This window comes from Geotrypetes seraphini, chromosome 2, assembly GCF_902459505.1.
Source record: "Geotrypetes seraphini chromosome 2, aGeoSer1.1, whole genome shotgun sequence".
Taxonomy (NCBI): domain Eukaryota; kingdom Metazoa; phylum Chordata; class Amphibia; order Gymnophiona; family Dermophiidae; genus Geotrypetes; species Geotrypetes seraphini.
Window position 1 is genome coordinate 1989858 of NC_047085.1, and position 17616 is coordinate 2007473.

At 43.7% G+C, this 17616-nt stretch overlaps 1 protein-coding gene across 5 annotated transcripts in view; it reads right to left on the reverse strand.

Moving 5' to 3' along the window:
- The window catches only part of ADCK5 (aarF domain containing kinase 5), a 217052-nt gene that overhangs the window by 33002 nt on the left and 166434 nt on the right, over nucleotides 1–17616 (reverse strand). For all 5 annotated transcript variants that reach the window (XM_033934864.1, XM_033934862.1, XM_033934863.1 and 2 more), the window contains 2 exons: nucleotides 11815–11893; nucleotides 6182–6273 (listed from right to left, as the gene is read on the reverse strand). In XM_033934864.1, the coding sequence (XP_033790755.1) occupies nucleotides 6182–6273; nucleotides 11815–11893 (171 nt within the window). The remainder of the gene's footprint in view (nucleotides 1–6181; nucleotides 6274–11814; nucleotides 11894–17616) is intronic.

Below are 17616 nucleotides of genomic sequence, written 5' to 3' on the forward strand. Positions count from 1 at the left end.
CTTTCTTAAAATCAGCAATGCTATCTGCTTTTACCATAACATCTGGCCACTTCATTTTTAAGCTTAGATCTTTCCTTCAAAACAGAGACCTTGCTAGATGTCAAATACAGAAAGAACAAGGTAATTTCACAAGGACTTAGCTGTGCAGGAAATGTGAATCTCCTCATACACCCACCATATAGTGCAAAAATGTGCAAAGGTCTGGTTTTTTCTTTCGATCACTACATAGCCACACAAGCAGCGCTGTTACAAACATATTCTGAAGGTCAATGCTAAGGTTAACAAAGTTTCCTTCCTGGACCACAAAGAGATACTGACAAACCACTGGAAGAGATCCCAAAACAACTACCCAGGCACAACACCCAAAGACCCACTCAGTGTGTGAACCAGTTGAATGGAGTGGACTAACTGAGGGGTGGAAATGGGCCCGGAGTTTGCTCAGCAGAATTTCCCAAACCACCTCTTCCTCTCAACACATTGACACGCTGCCACTACCATTACCACCACCATTAGGAATACCTCACCGGGTAGGCCAGCAATGCTTACAAACTTTATAATCACACCATGCACAATATTCAATCCAATTTAAGGGTGCTCAATCTAATAAGTCTCCAATCTTCAACTAGATAGTGAACTTTACTATCAGTTTTTGTGCATCAACATAAGAACATAAGCAATGCCTCTGCTGGGTCAGACCTGAGGTCCATCGTGCCCAGCAGTCCGCTCACGCGGCGGCCCAACAGGTCCAGGACCTGCGTAGTAATCCTCTATCTATACCCCTCTATCCCCTTTTCCAACAGGAAATTGTCCAATCCTTTCTTAAACCCCAGTACCGTACTCTGCCCTATTACATCCTCTGGAAGCGCATTCCAGGTGTCCACCACCCGCTGAGTAAAGAAAAACTTCCTAGCATTTGTTTTGAATCTATCCCCTTCCAATTTTTCTGAATGCCCTCTTGTTCTAATATGTTTTGAAAATTTGAAGAATCTATCTCTCTCTACTTTCTCTATGCCCTTCATGATCTTGTAGGTCTCTATCATGTCTCCTCTGAGTCTCCGCTTTTCCAGGGAGAAGAGCTCCAGCTTCTCCAATCTTTCAGTGTATGAAAGGTTTTCCATGCCCTTAATCATTCGTGTCGCTCTTCTCTGGACCCTCTCAAGTATTGCCATATCCTTCTTAAGATGCGGTGACCAATACTGAACACAGTACTCCAGGTGCGGGCGCACCATTGCCCGATACAACGGCAGGATGACTTCTTTTGTTCTGGTCGTAATACCATTTTTAATAATACCCAACATTCTGTTCGCCTTCTTCGCGGCTGCTGCGCATTGCGCCGTTGACTTCATTGTTGTATCCACCAGTACACCCAAATCTCTTTCAAGGTTACTTCCCTCTAATACTAATCCCCCCATTTGGTAGCTGAACATCGGGTTCTTTCTCCCTATATGCATGACCTTGCATTTCCCTACATTGAATTTCATCTGCCATTTATTCGCCCACTCCTCCAGTTTGCTTAGGTCCCTTTGTAGGTCCTCACACTCTTCCGTAGTTCTAACCCTTCTACAGAGTTTAGTGTCATCCGCAAATTTTATAACTTCACATTTCGTCCCCGTTTCCAGGTCATTAATAAATACATTGAACAGCAGCGGTCCAAGTACAGACCCCTGCGGACCTCCACTCGTGACTTTTCTCCAGCCCGAGTAGTGACCCTTCACTCCAACCCTCTGTCTCCTGCCTGCAAACCAATGTTTGACCCATCCTTATAATATCTTTTGTACGTTTACTTGTTCAGGAACCTCAGCGCCACCACTCAGACCTCAAACTCGTTCATTGCTCTAAGCTTTACGTGTTAGCTCTTCATCGGATCCTTTTTATAGCTATAAACTTATTTGCTTTTGTGTAGTTTGTTATTTCTTAACGTTTAAGAATTTAAACATTAAAGCTTTAAGCATTAAACAGTACTTAGCTTTATAACTTGTGGTCTCTGGCTAGGGGAAACATCTTGCCGACATGTTTCGCATTACGCTTTATCAAGGCTTAACCCCTTACTGATTTACCGCCAAGATTTGTGACCACTCTATCCACAAATATCAGTTTGAGCTCTGAGTGGTGGCGCTGAGGTTCCTGAACAAGTAAACGTACAAAAGATATTATAAGGATGCACAAAAACTGATAGTAAAGTTCACTATCTAGTTGAAGATTACAAACTTTATAAAACACATTATTAGATTTTCTTATAAAGCACATATTTTAACTGAACTCTCCGACATCCTCAGCCTTGCCATTCACAAAAATAGAAGGAAGAAAAGTTCCCGTTTCCTGCTGTCTCATGTCCCCAGCCTATACAATATTTTTTTTCTGCAGACCCTTCAAAAGTCTGACCAAATCCTCGTTTCACTTGCATTATAAAGTACTGAGGATGCCATCTCTCCCCAATCCTAGGTCCTAAAGTCTAAGACAGTAGCGCAAACTAGTGCTGCCCGATTCAAGGGAAAAAAAAAAATTTCCGATTCGATTCAGCCTATTGAATTGGTTTTTCGATTCAACTTTCCTGCCCAATTGGGTGTTTTGGGGTTGTTGTTTTTTTTCAAACATCCTGGTGGGTTTATTTTATAGCTTTTTCACCCCCCCTTTGGCTTCTCCTAAACACACTGGCGCTGTGGTGTAAATAAAATAAAGAAACAAAAAGGACTTTTCCTCTCTCTGTTAAATCCTAGCTCACGTTTGCGGTTTAACACCAGCTCTGGCAGGATACACATTTCAAATCTGACATATTGTAATCACAAAACAGAAAATAAAATTAGTTTTTCTACCTTTTGTTGTCTGGTTATTTTTCAAATCTTGTTGGTCCAAGGCTCTGGTTGTCTTCTGATAACTTGCTTGCCAGGGTCTCCTTCTTCCTTCTTTCTGCATGCTAACCATCCATCTGCCATCTCTGTCCTCCCTGTTTCCCTTCCCTCCCCAGGAGGTCTGGTATCTTTCCTTTTTTCGTCTCCCTCCACAGATCCATCTTTTCTTAACTATCCTTTCATCCAGCATCTCTCCCTCCTTCCCCACCACCCCAGGGACCACCATCTCTCCTTTTCTTTTCCCAACTACCCTCCTATCCAGTATCTCTATCCCCCATCCTCCACACCATCCCTTGGGTCCAACTTCTCTCCCTTTCTGTTCCTTCCTTCCCTAAAAACCATGGTCCATCATCTCTCTCCCTTTTCTCTATTTTCAGACCCATTATTTCTTCCCACCCAAAGTCCGGCATATGCGCGTCTCTTTGAACCCCCCATTCCCTCCGTGTACTTATACACCAGGGTCCCCCTCCCTGAAGGCCTATCCCCCCTTAAAAGTCTGTATCCTACCCCTGAAGGCCTGTCCACCCCCGAAAGCCTGCCCCCCCTTGAAGGCCTGCCTGCCTGATCCCCTTGAAGGCCTATCCTCCCCCCCTTGAAGGCCTGTCCCCCTCTTGAAGGCCTGCCTGTCTGTCCCCCTTGAAGGCCTGTCCCCCCCCCTTGAAGGCCTGTCCCTCCCTTGAAAGCCTGCCTGCCTGTCCCCCCCCTTGAAAGCCTGCCTGCCTGTCCCCCCCTTGAAAGCCTGCCTGCCTGTCCCCTCCTTGAAGGCCTGTCCCTCCCTTGAAAGCCTGCCTGCCTGTCCTCCCCTTGAAGGCCTGTCCCCCCCCCTTGAAGGCCTGCCTGCCTGTCCCCCCCCTTGAAGGTCTGCCTGCCTGTCCCCCCTTGAAGGCCTGCCTGCCTGTCCCCCCCTTCAAGGTCTGCCTGCCTGCCTGTCCCCCCCCCCTTGAAGGCCTGCCTGTCTGTCCCCCTGGCCTGCCTGCCTGTCACCCCCTCCCTTGAAGGCTTGCCTGCCTGCCTGTCCCCCCCCCTTGAAGGCCTGCTTGCCTTCCCGCCTGGCCTGCCTGTCATACCCCCCTTGAAGGCCTACCTGCCTGCCTGTACCCCCTCTTGAAGGCCTGCCTGCCTGTCCCCCTGGCCTGCCAACCTGCCTACTTGCCTGCCTGTCACCCTCCCCCCTTGAAGGCCTGCCTGCCTGCCCCACCCTGAAGGCCTGATGTCCCGATCCACCCCGAAGGACCGCTCGCCCCCCTGGCCTCCCCGCACCACCTACGGAGAGAAGCAGCCCACAGCAGGATCGCGATGCCAGCGATCCCTGCGCTGCTTCGGAGCTGCTTCCTCCGCCGCGGTCCCGCCCCTCCTCTGACGTCAGAGGAGGGGCGGGACCATGGCGGAGGAAGCAGCTCCGAAGCAGCGCAGGGATTGCTGGCATCGCGATCCCGCTGCGGGCTGCTTCTCCACCGCAAATGGTGCGAGGGGAAAATCTGGACATCGGGGGGCGGGGAACTGGATGCCAAGGCCGGGAGCACACCCTCAGGGCTTGCACCCGGGGCGGACCTCCCCCCCCCTCTCCTTTGGTACACCACTGGATGCTGGCACTGTCATCTTGAGGCTGGGAAAAGAGAGGCAAAGGTAGAATATAGGACCAGGTCTACAGCGGTCAAAATGGCAGTTAGGGAGGCAAAACTTCGAGTGAAAGAAATTCTGGCAAAAAAACATTAAAAAGGGGGACAAATCCTTCTTCAGGTATATTAGTGACAGAAAAAGGAACACAGGCGAGATAGTACGCCTTAGAAGACGGGACGGAAGTTACGTGGAAGCAGATTCCAATAAAGCCGAACTACTGAATGAATACTTCTGCTCAGACTTCACCTGTGAGGCACCGGGACACGGCCCGCAGTTGAAGGCAACACAAAGCACAGAAGGCCCGTTTCAGAATTTTGAGTTCACACCAGGTGAAGTTTACAGTGAACTGGCAAGACTCAAGGTGAACAAAGCCATGGGACCAGACAATTTGCACCCAAGAGTGCTCAGAGAATTGAGCGATGTCCTGGCGAAACCGTTGGCTGAGCTATTCAATCTCTCCCTAAGTAAGGGGAAAGTTCCCCTGGACTGGAAATTAGCTAATGTCGTTCCTCTGCATAAAAAGGGATGCAGGGCAGAGGCTGCGAATTATAGACCGGTGAGTCTCACATCAATAGTGTGCAAACTCATGGAAACACTAATTAAAAGCAAATTGGACACGATCTTGAATGAAGGGAATCTTCGGGATCCCAGTCAGCATGGATTCACCAAGGGTAGGTCCTGCCAATCCAATCTCATCAGCTTCTTTGACTGGGTAACAAGAAAGTTGGACTAGGGAGAGTCTTTGGACGTCGTGTACCTGGACTTCAGTAAAGCTTTTGACAGTGTCCCACACCGCAGGCTGCTAAGCAAGATGGAATCGATGGGGTTAGGAGAGACACTAACTGCATGGGTCAATGATTGGCTGAGTGGCAGACTTCAGAGGGTGGTGGTTAATGGTACCCTCTCTAAAACATTGGAGGTGACCAGTGGAGTGCCACAGGGCTCAATTCTGGGTCCACTCCTTTTCAACATATTCATAGGGGATCTGACTCAAGGGCTTCAAGGTAAAATAACACTTTTCGCCGATGACGCCAAACTATGTAATATAGTAAGTGAATGCAGTTTACAGAATTATATGGCGCAGGACCTGCTTACATTGGAAAGTTGGTCCTCAACCTGGCAGCTAGGCTTCAATGCTAAGAAATGTAAGGTCATGCACCTCGGAAGCGGAAATCCATGCAGGACGTACTTCTTGAACGGAGAAACTTTAACTAGGACTTCAGCAGAACGAGATTTAGGAGTAATCATCAGTGCAGACATGAAAACTGCCAATCAAGTGGAGAAGGCTTCATCTAAGGCAAGGCAGATATTGGGTTGTATCAATAGAAGTTTCGTCAGCCGAAAGCCTGAAGTTATAATGCCGTTGTACAGGGCCATGGTGAGACCTCATCTGGAGTACTGTGTGCAATTCTGGAGGCCACATTACAGTAAAGATGTGCGCAGAATTGAATCAGTTCAACGGACGGCCACCAGGATGATCTCGGGGCTCAAGGGTCTCTCGTACGAAGAGAGACTGAATTGCAGCTCTACACTCTTGAGGAACGTAGGGAGAGGGGAGACATGATCGAAACATTTAAGTACCTCACGGGACGTGTCGAAGTGGAAGATGATATTTTCTTTCTCAAGGGACCCTCGGCCACAAGAGGGCACCCGCTCAAACTCAGGGGTGGAAAATTTCATGGCGACACCAGAAAGCAATTAATCATACTTACCCTTCACACCAAGCTCAGAGGAGTGCTTCTTCATTGCTGCTTCACGGCGGAGGATAATGCTTCTCCAAAGCCTGCAAAGCGCTCTGCGGTCCCTGAGTGAGATAACAAAGAGCTGTGATAAGAAGCTGCTGATACTAACTACTCCCCACTGTTTACTCTCACTTTTACACATCAACTGTTCTCTAAAGTTTTTCAGAACACTGACGCCTTTAAGTAGGTCAATTTTTTCCCCATCCCCACGGGAACTCATGTTCCCATCCCAGCAAGTTCTTTTCCTGTCCCTGTCCTTTTCCTGCAAGTTCTGTAGGGGAGGGTCATTGGGGTGGGCAGACTAGATGGGCCGTGGCCCTTATCTGCCGTCTATTTCTATGTTTCTATCTGCACAAGCCTCAAACACTTTCAAATCACAAGTGTTCGAGGTTTGTGCAGTTAAGGCAGAGCTTACAGGAATGGGACAGGGACAGTGACAAAACTTGCGGGGACGGGACAGGGAAATTGAGTTCCTGTGGGGATGGGGAAAAATTTGTCCCCATGTCATTCTCTACAGGTCAACAGGGATCTGCAAGAAAGATAATGGTTACTGCAGATGAATAGACTAGATGGGCCATTTGGCCTTTATCTGCCATCATGTTTCTAAGAGCTTCTATGAGAAATATATTTTTATCAACAAGAAAGTAGTTTCATACAATTCATATGAAACATATCCAAGAAACAAAACATCGACAAAAAAATATTTTATTTAAATCTAAGCCTATTCCCAGCTGAACCTCTAACACAACACAACCCCATCACCACTCTCCTTTCCCCCTAACAACCCCCAAAACTCCATCCCTTCCCTTCCCTCAGATCCCCAATTATCACAAAGCAAAAAGGAAAAATTTGAGCAGTTAGTCCCATAGCTATAATATATTCAGAAACGTAGAGCGCTTTCTCAGACACTGCAGTGTCCACATTTTAAGAAAGCGTCTTTCCCCTTTTTCCCAAGTCTCTACTGAAAATCTCTCCATGGTTAAAGAGGACTTTTGGAGGAACAAAGAGGAAACACTGGATAACTCTGTTGAGAAGGCAGTTCTGTGGGGTTTGTCCATACACGAGGTCTGACAATTAAGTTTGCAAACTTGCCTCCGTGCACTTACGTTGGCAACTCATAACCTTGGTATATCAGTGTCTTACAGTTGTGTTTGTGTCAATGTGTGGCGGTGTCTTACTGAGTGGCGTTCATTATTGTTATGTGATTTTGTGTGCCGTCATGATAATGTTGGAACTTAATTTAGAGCAACGAACAAACATTAAATTTCTTGTTAAACTTGGCAAGAGTAGAAGTGAAATCAGGGACATGTTAGTCCAAGTTTATGGGGATAATGCCACAAAGAAAACAGCAGTGTACAAATGGATTAAACGTTTTTCAGATGTGAAAGAAAAAGTGTCACTGATGAAGAAAGGTCAGGGCGGCCAGTAACTAGCAGAACTGCCGAAAACATTGCAAAAATTTGTTGAACTGTGCATCAAAATCATCAGCTGACTGTAAGAAGCATAGAAGACCAAGTAAACATTGATAGAGAAACAGGAAAATCTCAACTGAATATCTTGGCATGAGAAAGGTGTGTGCGGAGATCAAGATGGCGTCGAGGACGGACTCTTTAGCGGGCACTGTAGCTTGTACCGCTTGTTTTTCAGTGTTTGCGGTACTCTTTCCCAGCTGAAATGGGAAAGAGAAAAGGAACCTCCCGCCCTAACCCTCCGGCGGTAGGGACCCCTCAGCGCTTGGTTCAAACAACGATTACAAGTGCATTTGTTCGCTCGGGTGAGGAGACCCGACCTACCTTGGCGGAGAACCCGGATATTTCAGGGGATCTCAGTGCGGGAGTCAGCCAGGTGTCATTGAGCCCGGAACTGAGAGATATTCCTCCCCATCCCGGAAGTGACCTGGTGAAAGGAGACACCAGAGTTCAGCTGCCCTGTGGGGAAATGCTACACTTCAGCAATGGAGGGACACCACCACTGGAGTCTAAGGAGGAAGGTGTGGGCGATTTTGGCCAGCTTTTTCCCTGCACCGTAGAAGAAGAGGTAAGAGGTGCTTTGGGAGGGAATGACATCAGTTTTGGGGAGTTGAAAAAACCAGGAAAAATAGATATGGAAGCGCTGTGGCAGGCCATATCTATCATTGAGCCTTTCAATTATCAAAATTGACTATGGAACTATCTTCTCCAAAGTAGAACAACAAGGGGTGTTACTATCTAACTTAGGTGGAAAGTTGGAGAAACAAGAAGAAAATTTAAAAGAGATGAAAATTGTGCAATTGGAAATGGTTACAGAGAGGATATATATATCTCATAAGATGGAGAAATTTGAAAATCAACTCAGGAAGAATAATTTAAGATTTCTGAATTTTCCTAAGTCTCTTGTTATCTCACCAGTTGAGATGGTGAGAAAATATTTTTGTGAGATCTTAGCCATCCCACCAGAAAATCTACCTCCAATTGTCAAAGCATATTACTTGAATATTAAGAGGCCACAAGGGGAATCTACCCCTGTAGAAATGCCAATTGATAAACTGGGGGACATTAATTTGTCTTCATATCTGGAAAGTTTTCTGGAGGTGATAACAGATAGAACCACTATGTTGATAACTCTAGCTCTGAAAAGTGATAGGGAGCATATTCTTTGTTTGTACTTTCGTCACATTAATGATAAGTTTTTGGGCTCTAATGTCCGAATGTTTCCAGATCTTGTTCAAAACACCCAGAGGCGAAGAAAAGAATTCTTAGCCCTGAAGCCAAGAGTTCTTACTTTAGGGGCTATATTTCTTGTTAAATTCCCTGCAAAAAGTTATGTATCTTATCAAAATAAGAATTTCCTTTTCTTTGAGTCTAAACAGCTTTTAGAATTTATAGGGCCAAAAAAAGGGTTGGTATCTTAGTCTAATGACATATGACCTTCCATATAGCTGTAGGATAGGTCATCTAAAAGAAAGGTGTGTGCAAAAAGGGTCCGTCCCAAAGGATGAACAAAAGCAAAAGAGAGTCGAAGTTTTCAAAGACCTTTAGGAGAGGCAAGATGATGTTTTGGGCCATATTTTCACTGAAGAAACATGGGTGTACCAATATGACCCTGAAACAAAGTGTCAAAGTGCACAATGGAAGTCAGCCAATTCTCCAAGACCTAAAACATTCTTCCAGTCCAAATCAAGAGTCAAAACGATGTTGCTAACTTTTTTTGATATCAAAGAGATTGTTCATTATGAATTTGTACCAACTGGACAAACAGCTAACCAAGTTTACTATTTGGAAGTGCTAAAAAGGCTGCTTGAAAAACTTAGATGAAAACGACCTGAACTTATCGCCAACGACTCATGACTTTTGCATCATGACAATGCACCAGCTCACATGGCACGGTTTGTGAGGTGTTTTTAGCCAGTAAACAAATAACTGTATTGGAACATCTTACCTACTCAGCTGATCTGGCCCCCAATTACTTTTTTCTTTACCCAAAGATAAAGGAAATATTGAAAGAAAGACATTTTGATGACATTCAGGACATCAAGGGTAATATGACGAAGGCTCTGATGGCCATTCCAGAAAAAGAGTTCCAAAATTGCTTTGAAGGGTGGACTAGGTGCTTGCATCGGTACATAGCTTCCCAAGGGGAGTACTTTGAAGATGACCATAATGATATTCAGCAATGAGGTATGTAACACTTTTTCTAGGATGAGTTCGCAAACTTAATTGTCAGGCTTCATATATCACCCAAAGGCTTCCACAGCTCTGTCCAGAACACCCTCTGTAAACCTGTGCACAGTATATGCAACATGCTACTTATTTGAAAAATGCCTCATGAAGGTCCTGTGAACAGGATGTACAGTATATAACACAGTAAAAGACGTTCTTGGCCCAACCAGTCCAGCCCTGGATTAACCATTAAACACAAAAGGCAAGGGATGGGAAGCACCACAGAGTTTTTACCCCTAGCAATCATGCCCTTAACTCTTTCACTGCCACACCCATTATCCAATATGAATCTCAGTATTTTTCTAATCATTATATGATGTGAGAGAGAGAGAGAAAGAGAGACTATCATACCAACCATATATAGGCAGTTAAATGTGAAGTAGTCTTAGGACAAGATCGTATCTTAAAACCAAAGTATTGCTAACAGTATGTAACTTACTACTTCAGATGTTTTCCCCTCCCCCTTGAGTTGTATAGCACCCTCAATCACAGCATATGATAATAATGTGATACACAATACTTGATCCTTTTTGGTATCAAGCAATTAATAGGTTGTATATTAGATTAGATTGCTGAATCTTCCTCTCTCTTTTGCCATTTGTGGGATGTAGAACATGGAAGTCTGTCCAACATTGACTATAGTTCCCAATACTGTAGCTGCCGAACCTTCTTGTCTCTTTTACCAATTGTAGGAGGTAGCCATAGAAGTTTGCCTGGCACTGGCCTTACTCCCACTACCGTTGTCCAATGTAACACCTTAGCAGCCATGTTGTTTCCCTTGATTTTCTATCCCCATCATTTTTGGTTCCACCACCTCTCCTGGAAGGGTGTTTCAGGCATCCAGTACATTCTCTATGAAAAAGTATTTCCAGATGTTACTCCTGAGACTGCCACCCACGACATCTAGTTCTACTCGTATTGCCTCTATGTCTCTGAAAGAGGTTTGTAAGTACAAGAGATCTTCAAAACATTTCCGCACTTTTATTTTTGTAAAACACTATTTAGTAAATATCTCAAAAGCAAATGACATCAGTTTTCCACATAATAACCCTGTTTTGCCCTCTTACAACTTCTCCTGCCCCAACCATTTCCCGTGAAAATATGAATGTGTAGAAACTTTTTGAAGCACCCTCATATATTAATACCTTTCAAGTACATGAATATCTTTATCAAATCTTCTTTCTCTCTTTCCTTTCTTCTAGCATCCAATCTCTTCTTATGTCTTTTGGAATAAGTCCTGTACCATTTTTATCAACTTCCTCTGGATTGCCTCAAGTTTTTTTGTCCTTGGAAAGACATGGCCTCTGAAACTGGACTTAAAACTCCCAGTAGGGCCTCACCAACGACTTGTACAGGGGCACCTCCTTTCTTGTGCTGATTATTCCTCTTTCAATACAGCCTAGCATTCGTCTGGCAACAGCCACTGCTTTGTCACGTTGTCTAGCCACCTTCAGATCCTCAGGCACCATCATTCCAAGGACTATCTCCTGATCCATGGGGGAGGAAAAGTCCATAGTCTGTTATTGAGAAAGACATGGGGGAAAGCCACTACTTGCCCTGGATCGGTAGTATGGAATATTGCTACTCCTTGGGTTTTGACCAGGTACTAGGGACCTGGATTGGCCACCATGAGAATGGGCTACTGGACTTGATGAACCATTGGTCTGACCCAGTAAGAGTATTCTCATGTTCTTAACCATCTCTTCTCTATCCTTAACTCTCTCTTCACATTTCCTTTCTCTATTCCTCCCCCACTCTCCTCTCCCTTCCTCAACATTTATTCATTTTGACTCTGAGAGGTCAGCAAAGAGCCATAAACTGGTTCTGAAGCTTCCTTTTACACTAAAAGCAACTGTTGGCAAGAGTTCTCCAGATCTGAAACTCTCTGACCAAGGCCACTCTTACCTCTCACTCAGAAACTCATACAATCCATGGTCCAAAAGGATCAGTTCTGCCTTTCCATTGGGCCCTTTTCTCACCAACACTGCAAGGACAAATCAGCAATCAGAAACAAAGCAGCTGACCCACCCACAGTCCAATGAATGGCAAACAGACACCTGAAATGATGAGGGGTAAGGGGCTTATTTAAACCACCTCCCTTAGGAAGTAGCATACAGGAATTGTCTATCCCATCTCCCGGCCAACACATAGACAGATGACTTGACAAAAATGAAAAGAAGAGGTTACCATATCCCCCTATTCCCTACAAATATGAGAAGGGAATTATCCCATCCTTCTCTCTAGGACACAGCAAACAGACACAGGAAGTAAAAAGAAGATAATTTATTCTTTGTATCCTAGACAGAAGAAATAAAAAGCTAAACTTTCACTTACCTGTAAATTTCTTTTCCTTTTGTCCTACCAGATCAGAAGATTATGGTTCCCATTATTGTTCAATATTTATTTAGCCCCAGTAGCTCAGGTTTTAAAGGATGAGGGTACCGGTTACCAGCTATTTCCTGATGACATTCAGTTTTATGTGCTCAAAAGAATCAGATACGTGGAAGCTGCATGACTGAAGAGAGTAAGGAAATGGGTTGATGCGAACTGCAGTTTAATCCAAGCCAAGTCAAGGTCTTCAGGGTATAGAAGGCTTCAGTCGAGAATGAATGCCATGTTATTTGCTGGCAGGAGGTGGAATTAAAGGTGTTGAACCAAGCTCAGAGTGGATCTGGAGGGGGTTTTGTCTAGGCAACCACAAATTAAAGCCGTGTGAGATCATGTTTTTACCATCCACATCAGTTGAATAGGGTAACAAAGTATTTTACAGAGAAAAGATTTTAGGCATGCAATTTGAGCAGTTATTAATCCGTGTCTGTGGTGTGTTGCAATGGTTAAAGCTACAGCCTCAGCAGCCTGAGGTTGTGGGTTCAAACCCATGCTGCTCCTTGTGACCCTGGGCAAGTCACTTAATCCCCCATTGCCCCAGGTACATTAGATAGATTGTGAGAGGGAAAAATGCTTGAGTACCTGGATGATCTCATGTAAACCAGTGGTTCCCAAACCTGTCCTGGAGACCCCCCAGCCAGTCGGGTTTTCAAGATATCCCTAATGAATATGCATGAGAGAGATTTGCATATAATGGAAGTGACAGGTATGCAAATCTCTCTCATGCATATTCATTAGGGATATCTTGAAAACCCGACTGGCTGGGGGGTCCCCAGCACAGGGTTGAGAACCATTGCTGTAAACCATTCTGAGATCCCCTAGGAAAACGGTATAGAAAATTGAATGAATGGTGAAAGATTTATAATAATAATAACTTTATTTTTATATACCGCAATACCACAAATAGTTCAGAGCGGTTTACAGAGGAAGAGACTGTATACAGACAGCGAAAATACAAAAAACTTTCAAAATTACATTAGCATGTTAAGATTAATCGAATTTATCTGGGATTGTTTTAGGACCTATTAAAGGGGGAAAATGCTTTTAAGAAGCGACATCCCCATCTCCCTTCTTATCTCTCTATCCTTCCTTTTATTTTTATTTACATATTGTAATTAAAACTTCCCTATTCCCCAGTTCCTTTCATTTCTAATAAGTCTAATTTTGTCTTAGTCTAGTTTTACCCCCTCTTTATTTTAACCAAATTTCTATATTAGATTTTTAATATTGTAAACCATCCAGATACATGTGATGGTTGGTGTATCAAGTCATAAATAAACTTGAAACTTGAATGCATCAAGGCAGAAGTAGAGTCAGAGAAATTTATCAAAGAGATAAGTTTTGATTCATTTCCTGAAAGTTTGATAAGAAAGTGCATTTGAAATAAAGTTGGTTAAACGTCTTTTCTATTTGCCTGCTTGGAATGATAGTGTCCAATCAAGGAATCTCTTATAGATTCAGCCCTTCAAAGACGGAAAGATGAACAAGTAGACACCGTGTATAGGTTGTGCCTGGAAATTCAAAATGGTGAGACAGATAGATTGGGGATGAACCTGTTATGGTGGTTTCAGTAAGTCCAGAACACAACCTCAAGAGTTTTGAAGATGTTACGCTGATTTTTAAAAAGGATTCCAGGATGATATGGGAAATTACAAACCAGTAAGTCTGACTTCAGAGCCAGGCAAAATGGTGGAAACTATTATCTTCTATAATAAAACCCTAAGCGCGCATGCACACTTAGGGTTTTGTGATTCCTGCGGCGTGTTGTGTCCTTTCCTGGCCGTATTCCATTTTGGAACACGGAGCCAGGAAACACGCCGGCGACTCTCTCCTTCCACCCTCACTCACCAACCGCTGCCGATGCCGCTAGCAGCCTGCTGAGGATCGCAGCCGGCTGTAGCAAACCTCACAGGCCACTCTGCACCTCGGTAGCATGTTCCCTCTGACGCGATCGTGTACGTCAGAGGGAACGTGCTACCGAGGTGCAGAGCGGCCTGCAAGGTTCGCTACAGCCAGCCGCGATCCTCAGCAGGCTGCTTTGAAGAGGACACCAGGAAGTCAGCTGCAGGGGGAGCAGGTAAGGAGTGCTGCTGGACAGGGGGAGCAGAGAAGAGGACCTGCTGGATAGGGGGAGCAGGGAAGAGGGACAGGGGGAGCAGTGAAAGGGTGCTGCTGGACATGGGAGAAGTAAAACGAAGGGAGAAGGGCTGATGCTTGACAGGGGGAGCAGGGAAGGGGGTGCTGCTGGACATGGGGGAGGTAAAAGGAAGGGAGAAGGGGCAGCAGGCAAGGGGTGGTGGTGGACAGCCGAGGAAAGAGAGAGACAGAAAGAAAGACAGACAGACAGACACACACATCTATTCTGGCACCCGTTAATGTAACGGCTTAAAGACTAGTAAAAAATAAAATTACAGAACATATAGACAAACAAGGTTTCATGGAAGAGATTTCAGCATGAGTTCAGCCAAGTGAAGTCTTGCCTCAGCAATTTCCTGTATTTCTTTGAAGGTGTGAATAAACATGTGGATAAAGAAGAGATGGTTGATGTACGTTTTTGACAAAAATCCTCATGAGATTTTGACAAAAATCCTGAAAAAATTAGAATGTCATGGGATAGAAGGCAATGTTATGTTGTGAATTAGGAATTGGTTATTGATAATAATAATAATAACTTTATTTTTTCTATACCGCCATAATCTTGTGACTTCTAGGCGGTTCACAATGAAGAATAGCTGTACAGTCAGCGAATTACAGTGTACAAATAAAGAAGAGGTCACTGAGCGGTCAGTGATTACATGGTGCAAATTGGCAAGAAGAAAGATATACATAGGTTACAATTTAATATTGACATGTTACATTGCATATGGTTAGAAATCAGCGCATAACTGAACACAAATTGTGAGGAAGACATTGTACAGTCAGAGAATACAGAGTAGTGATAATGAGGAGTAATGAATTTAGTATGATGAGTGGTAGCTTTGATCCAGGGGGAGAAAGTCTGGTTAGGAAATAAATTTGTTAAACAAAGTGGTCTTTAATTCTTTCTGAAAGGCGTTGTATGTCAATCTGGCACCATCAATGAAGTAGCCTAGCCAAGTTTGCTGTCTACCAGCTTGAAACTTGAATGTTCTATCCAGGAAGGTTCGATATCTGCAGCCTGCGATTTTCGGATAGGCGAACAGGTTGTGATTTCTGGTTATCCTCGTGGGGGAGTAAAATTCGAAATGAGGTAGTAAGTAGTTAGGGGCCATTCCCCACACCAGTTTATAGCAAAAGCAGGAGAATTTGAATAGAATTCTTGCCTCAATTGGTAACCAATGCAGCAATCTGTAGAAGGGACTAACGTGATCACTTTTCTTTAGTCCGAATATTAAGCGGACGGCCGTGTTTTGAACTATTCTCAATTTTCTCACGGCTTTTTTTTTTGTATACCCACATAAATGATGTTGCAGTAGTCTAGGGTGGATAGTAACAATGAATGTACCAGTAATCTGAAAGATAGAGGGTCGAAGTATTTTTTTATAGTTTTCAGTTTCCAAAGCGTGGAGAAGCACTTTTTTGTCACCGAATTTGTGTGTTCGATCAAGGTCAAGTGGGTATCTAAGGTGACTCCTAGTATTTTTATTGATTTAGATATTGAGTGATCATGACCATTTAGATGTATTGTTGTTGTAGTGATTTTGTCCTTTGGGCTTGCCAAGAAAATTTTCGTCTTTTCTGAATTTAGTTTCAGTTTAAAGTTGGTAGTCCATTGTTCAATTTCTGTCATGATGTAGGAGATATGCTTTAAGGTGACATTGGTCACGTTGGTCATTGGTATTAGAATAGAGATGTCATCTGCGTATATATAATATGTTAGGTTTAGCTTTTGAAGTAGGTGACCTAAGGAGGAGATATAGATATTAAACAGGGTGGGAGATAGAGGGGAACCCTGAGGAACTCCCGAAGGGCTTTTCTAAAAGTTAGAATAATTCCTGTCGTAGACCACTTGATAAGATCTTTTGGTTAAGAAGCCTTGGAACCAAGTCCAAACTCTTCCTGATAGACCCATTGCGTCTAAGCAATTTAGCATTATTTCATGGTCCACTAGATCAAAAGCACTGCTAAAGTCTAATTGTAAGATCAAGGCGCTGGTGCTTTTACTGAAGAGGTCATATAGATGGTTAAGGAGAGAGCCTAGGACTGTCTCGGTGCTGTATCCTTTTCTAAAACCTGATTGGTGTTCGTTTAGGAGATTGAATTTATCTAGGTGGTTTACTAGTTCCATGTTGACCAGCCCTTCCAGCAGTTTGGTGAACAAGGGGTGCTCGCTATGGGTCTATAATTGGACGTCAGTGAGATTGAGTTCTTCTGGTCTTTGGGGATGGGTGTGATCAGTATATGTCCCATAAACTCGTGGTATGTTCCACTTTTAAGAGTGGATGTTGCCCAGTTAAATAGGTCCCTTTTAAATTCAGGTACTGCAACTTGCATGATCTTAGATGGGCATTCATCTAATAGACAGTTCGATTTGGCTTATTTGTTGAATAAGGTGAGGAAATTGTTCCAATTAGGGGGCTCAAACTGATTCCAGATCATATCAGCACTGGACTCCCTTTCCTGTGGTTTGAATTGGAATTCAAAATCTGGTGAGGGAGAAGGTATTGAGACTCTTAAGTCTATGATTTTTTTGCTAAAGTAGTTGGCGAGGGTATTGACCGCTGACATCTGTTCATTGTGATTTTTTAGGGTCTGTGTAGTATCTGTTAGTCTGTTCATTAGTTTGAACAGTTCTCTGCTGTTTGTTTTGACTGCTCATAGCATTTATAACGCTTTTCTTTTATGAGATTTTTGTAGTTTATCATTTTTTGTTTCCAATTTCTTTTATCTTCCTCGTTATCGGTTTTGAGCCATGTTCTTTCAAGTTTTCTGAGTTCTTGTTTAAGGGCTAGTAATTCAGCATCATACCACTCTTTTGATATCCTGTTATTCTTTTTGTATATCTTTGGTGAATTTTTCCCATCTGGTAGGGAAATCTTGTTCTTCCTCTGATTTGGGGTATAATTCATAGTGCATCCAGAATTCTGTTGGATTGATGGTGCTTCTGCAGGTGACTGTTTTATTCTATCTAGCTTTGTTTGTGTGTTTTGCAATTGAGTATTTCTTTTGCCAGCGTAGCTCAAAATTGCACATATAATGGTCTGACCATATGCATTTTTCCCAGTTTCCTATGCAGTATTGGATCTTGGGTTCGGGGAGGTCTTTGTGTGAAAAAGTTACGATGTCTAATTAGTGTCCCTTTTCATGTGTTACTTCTTTGTTTGGTATTACGAAGTCTAG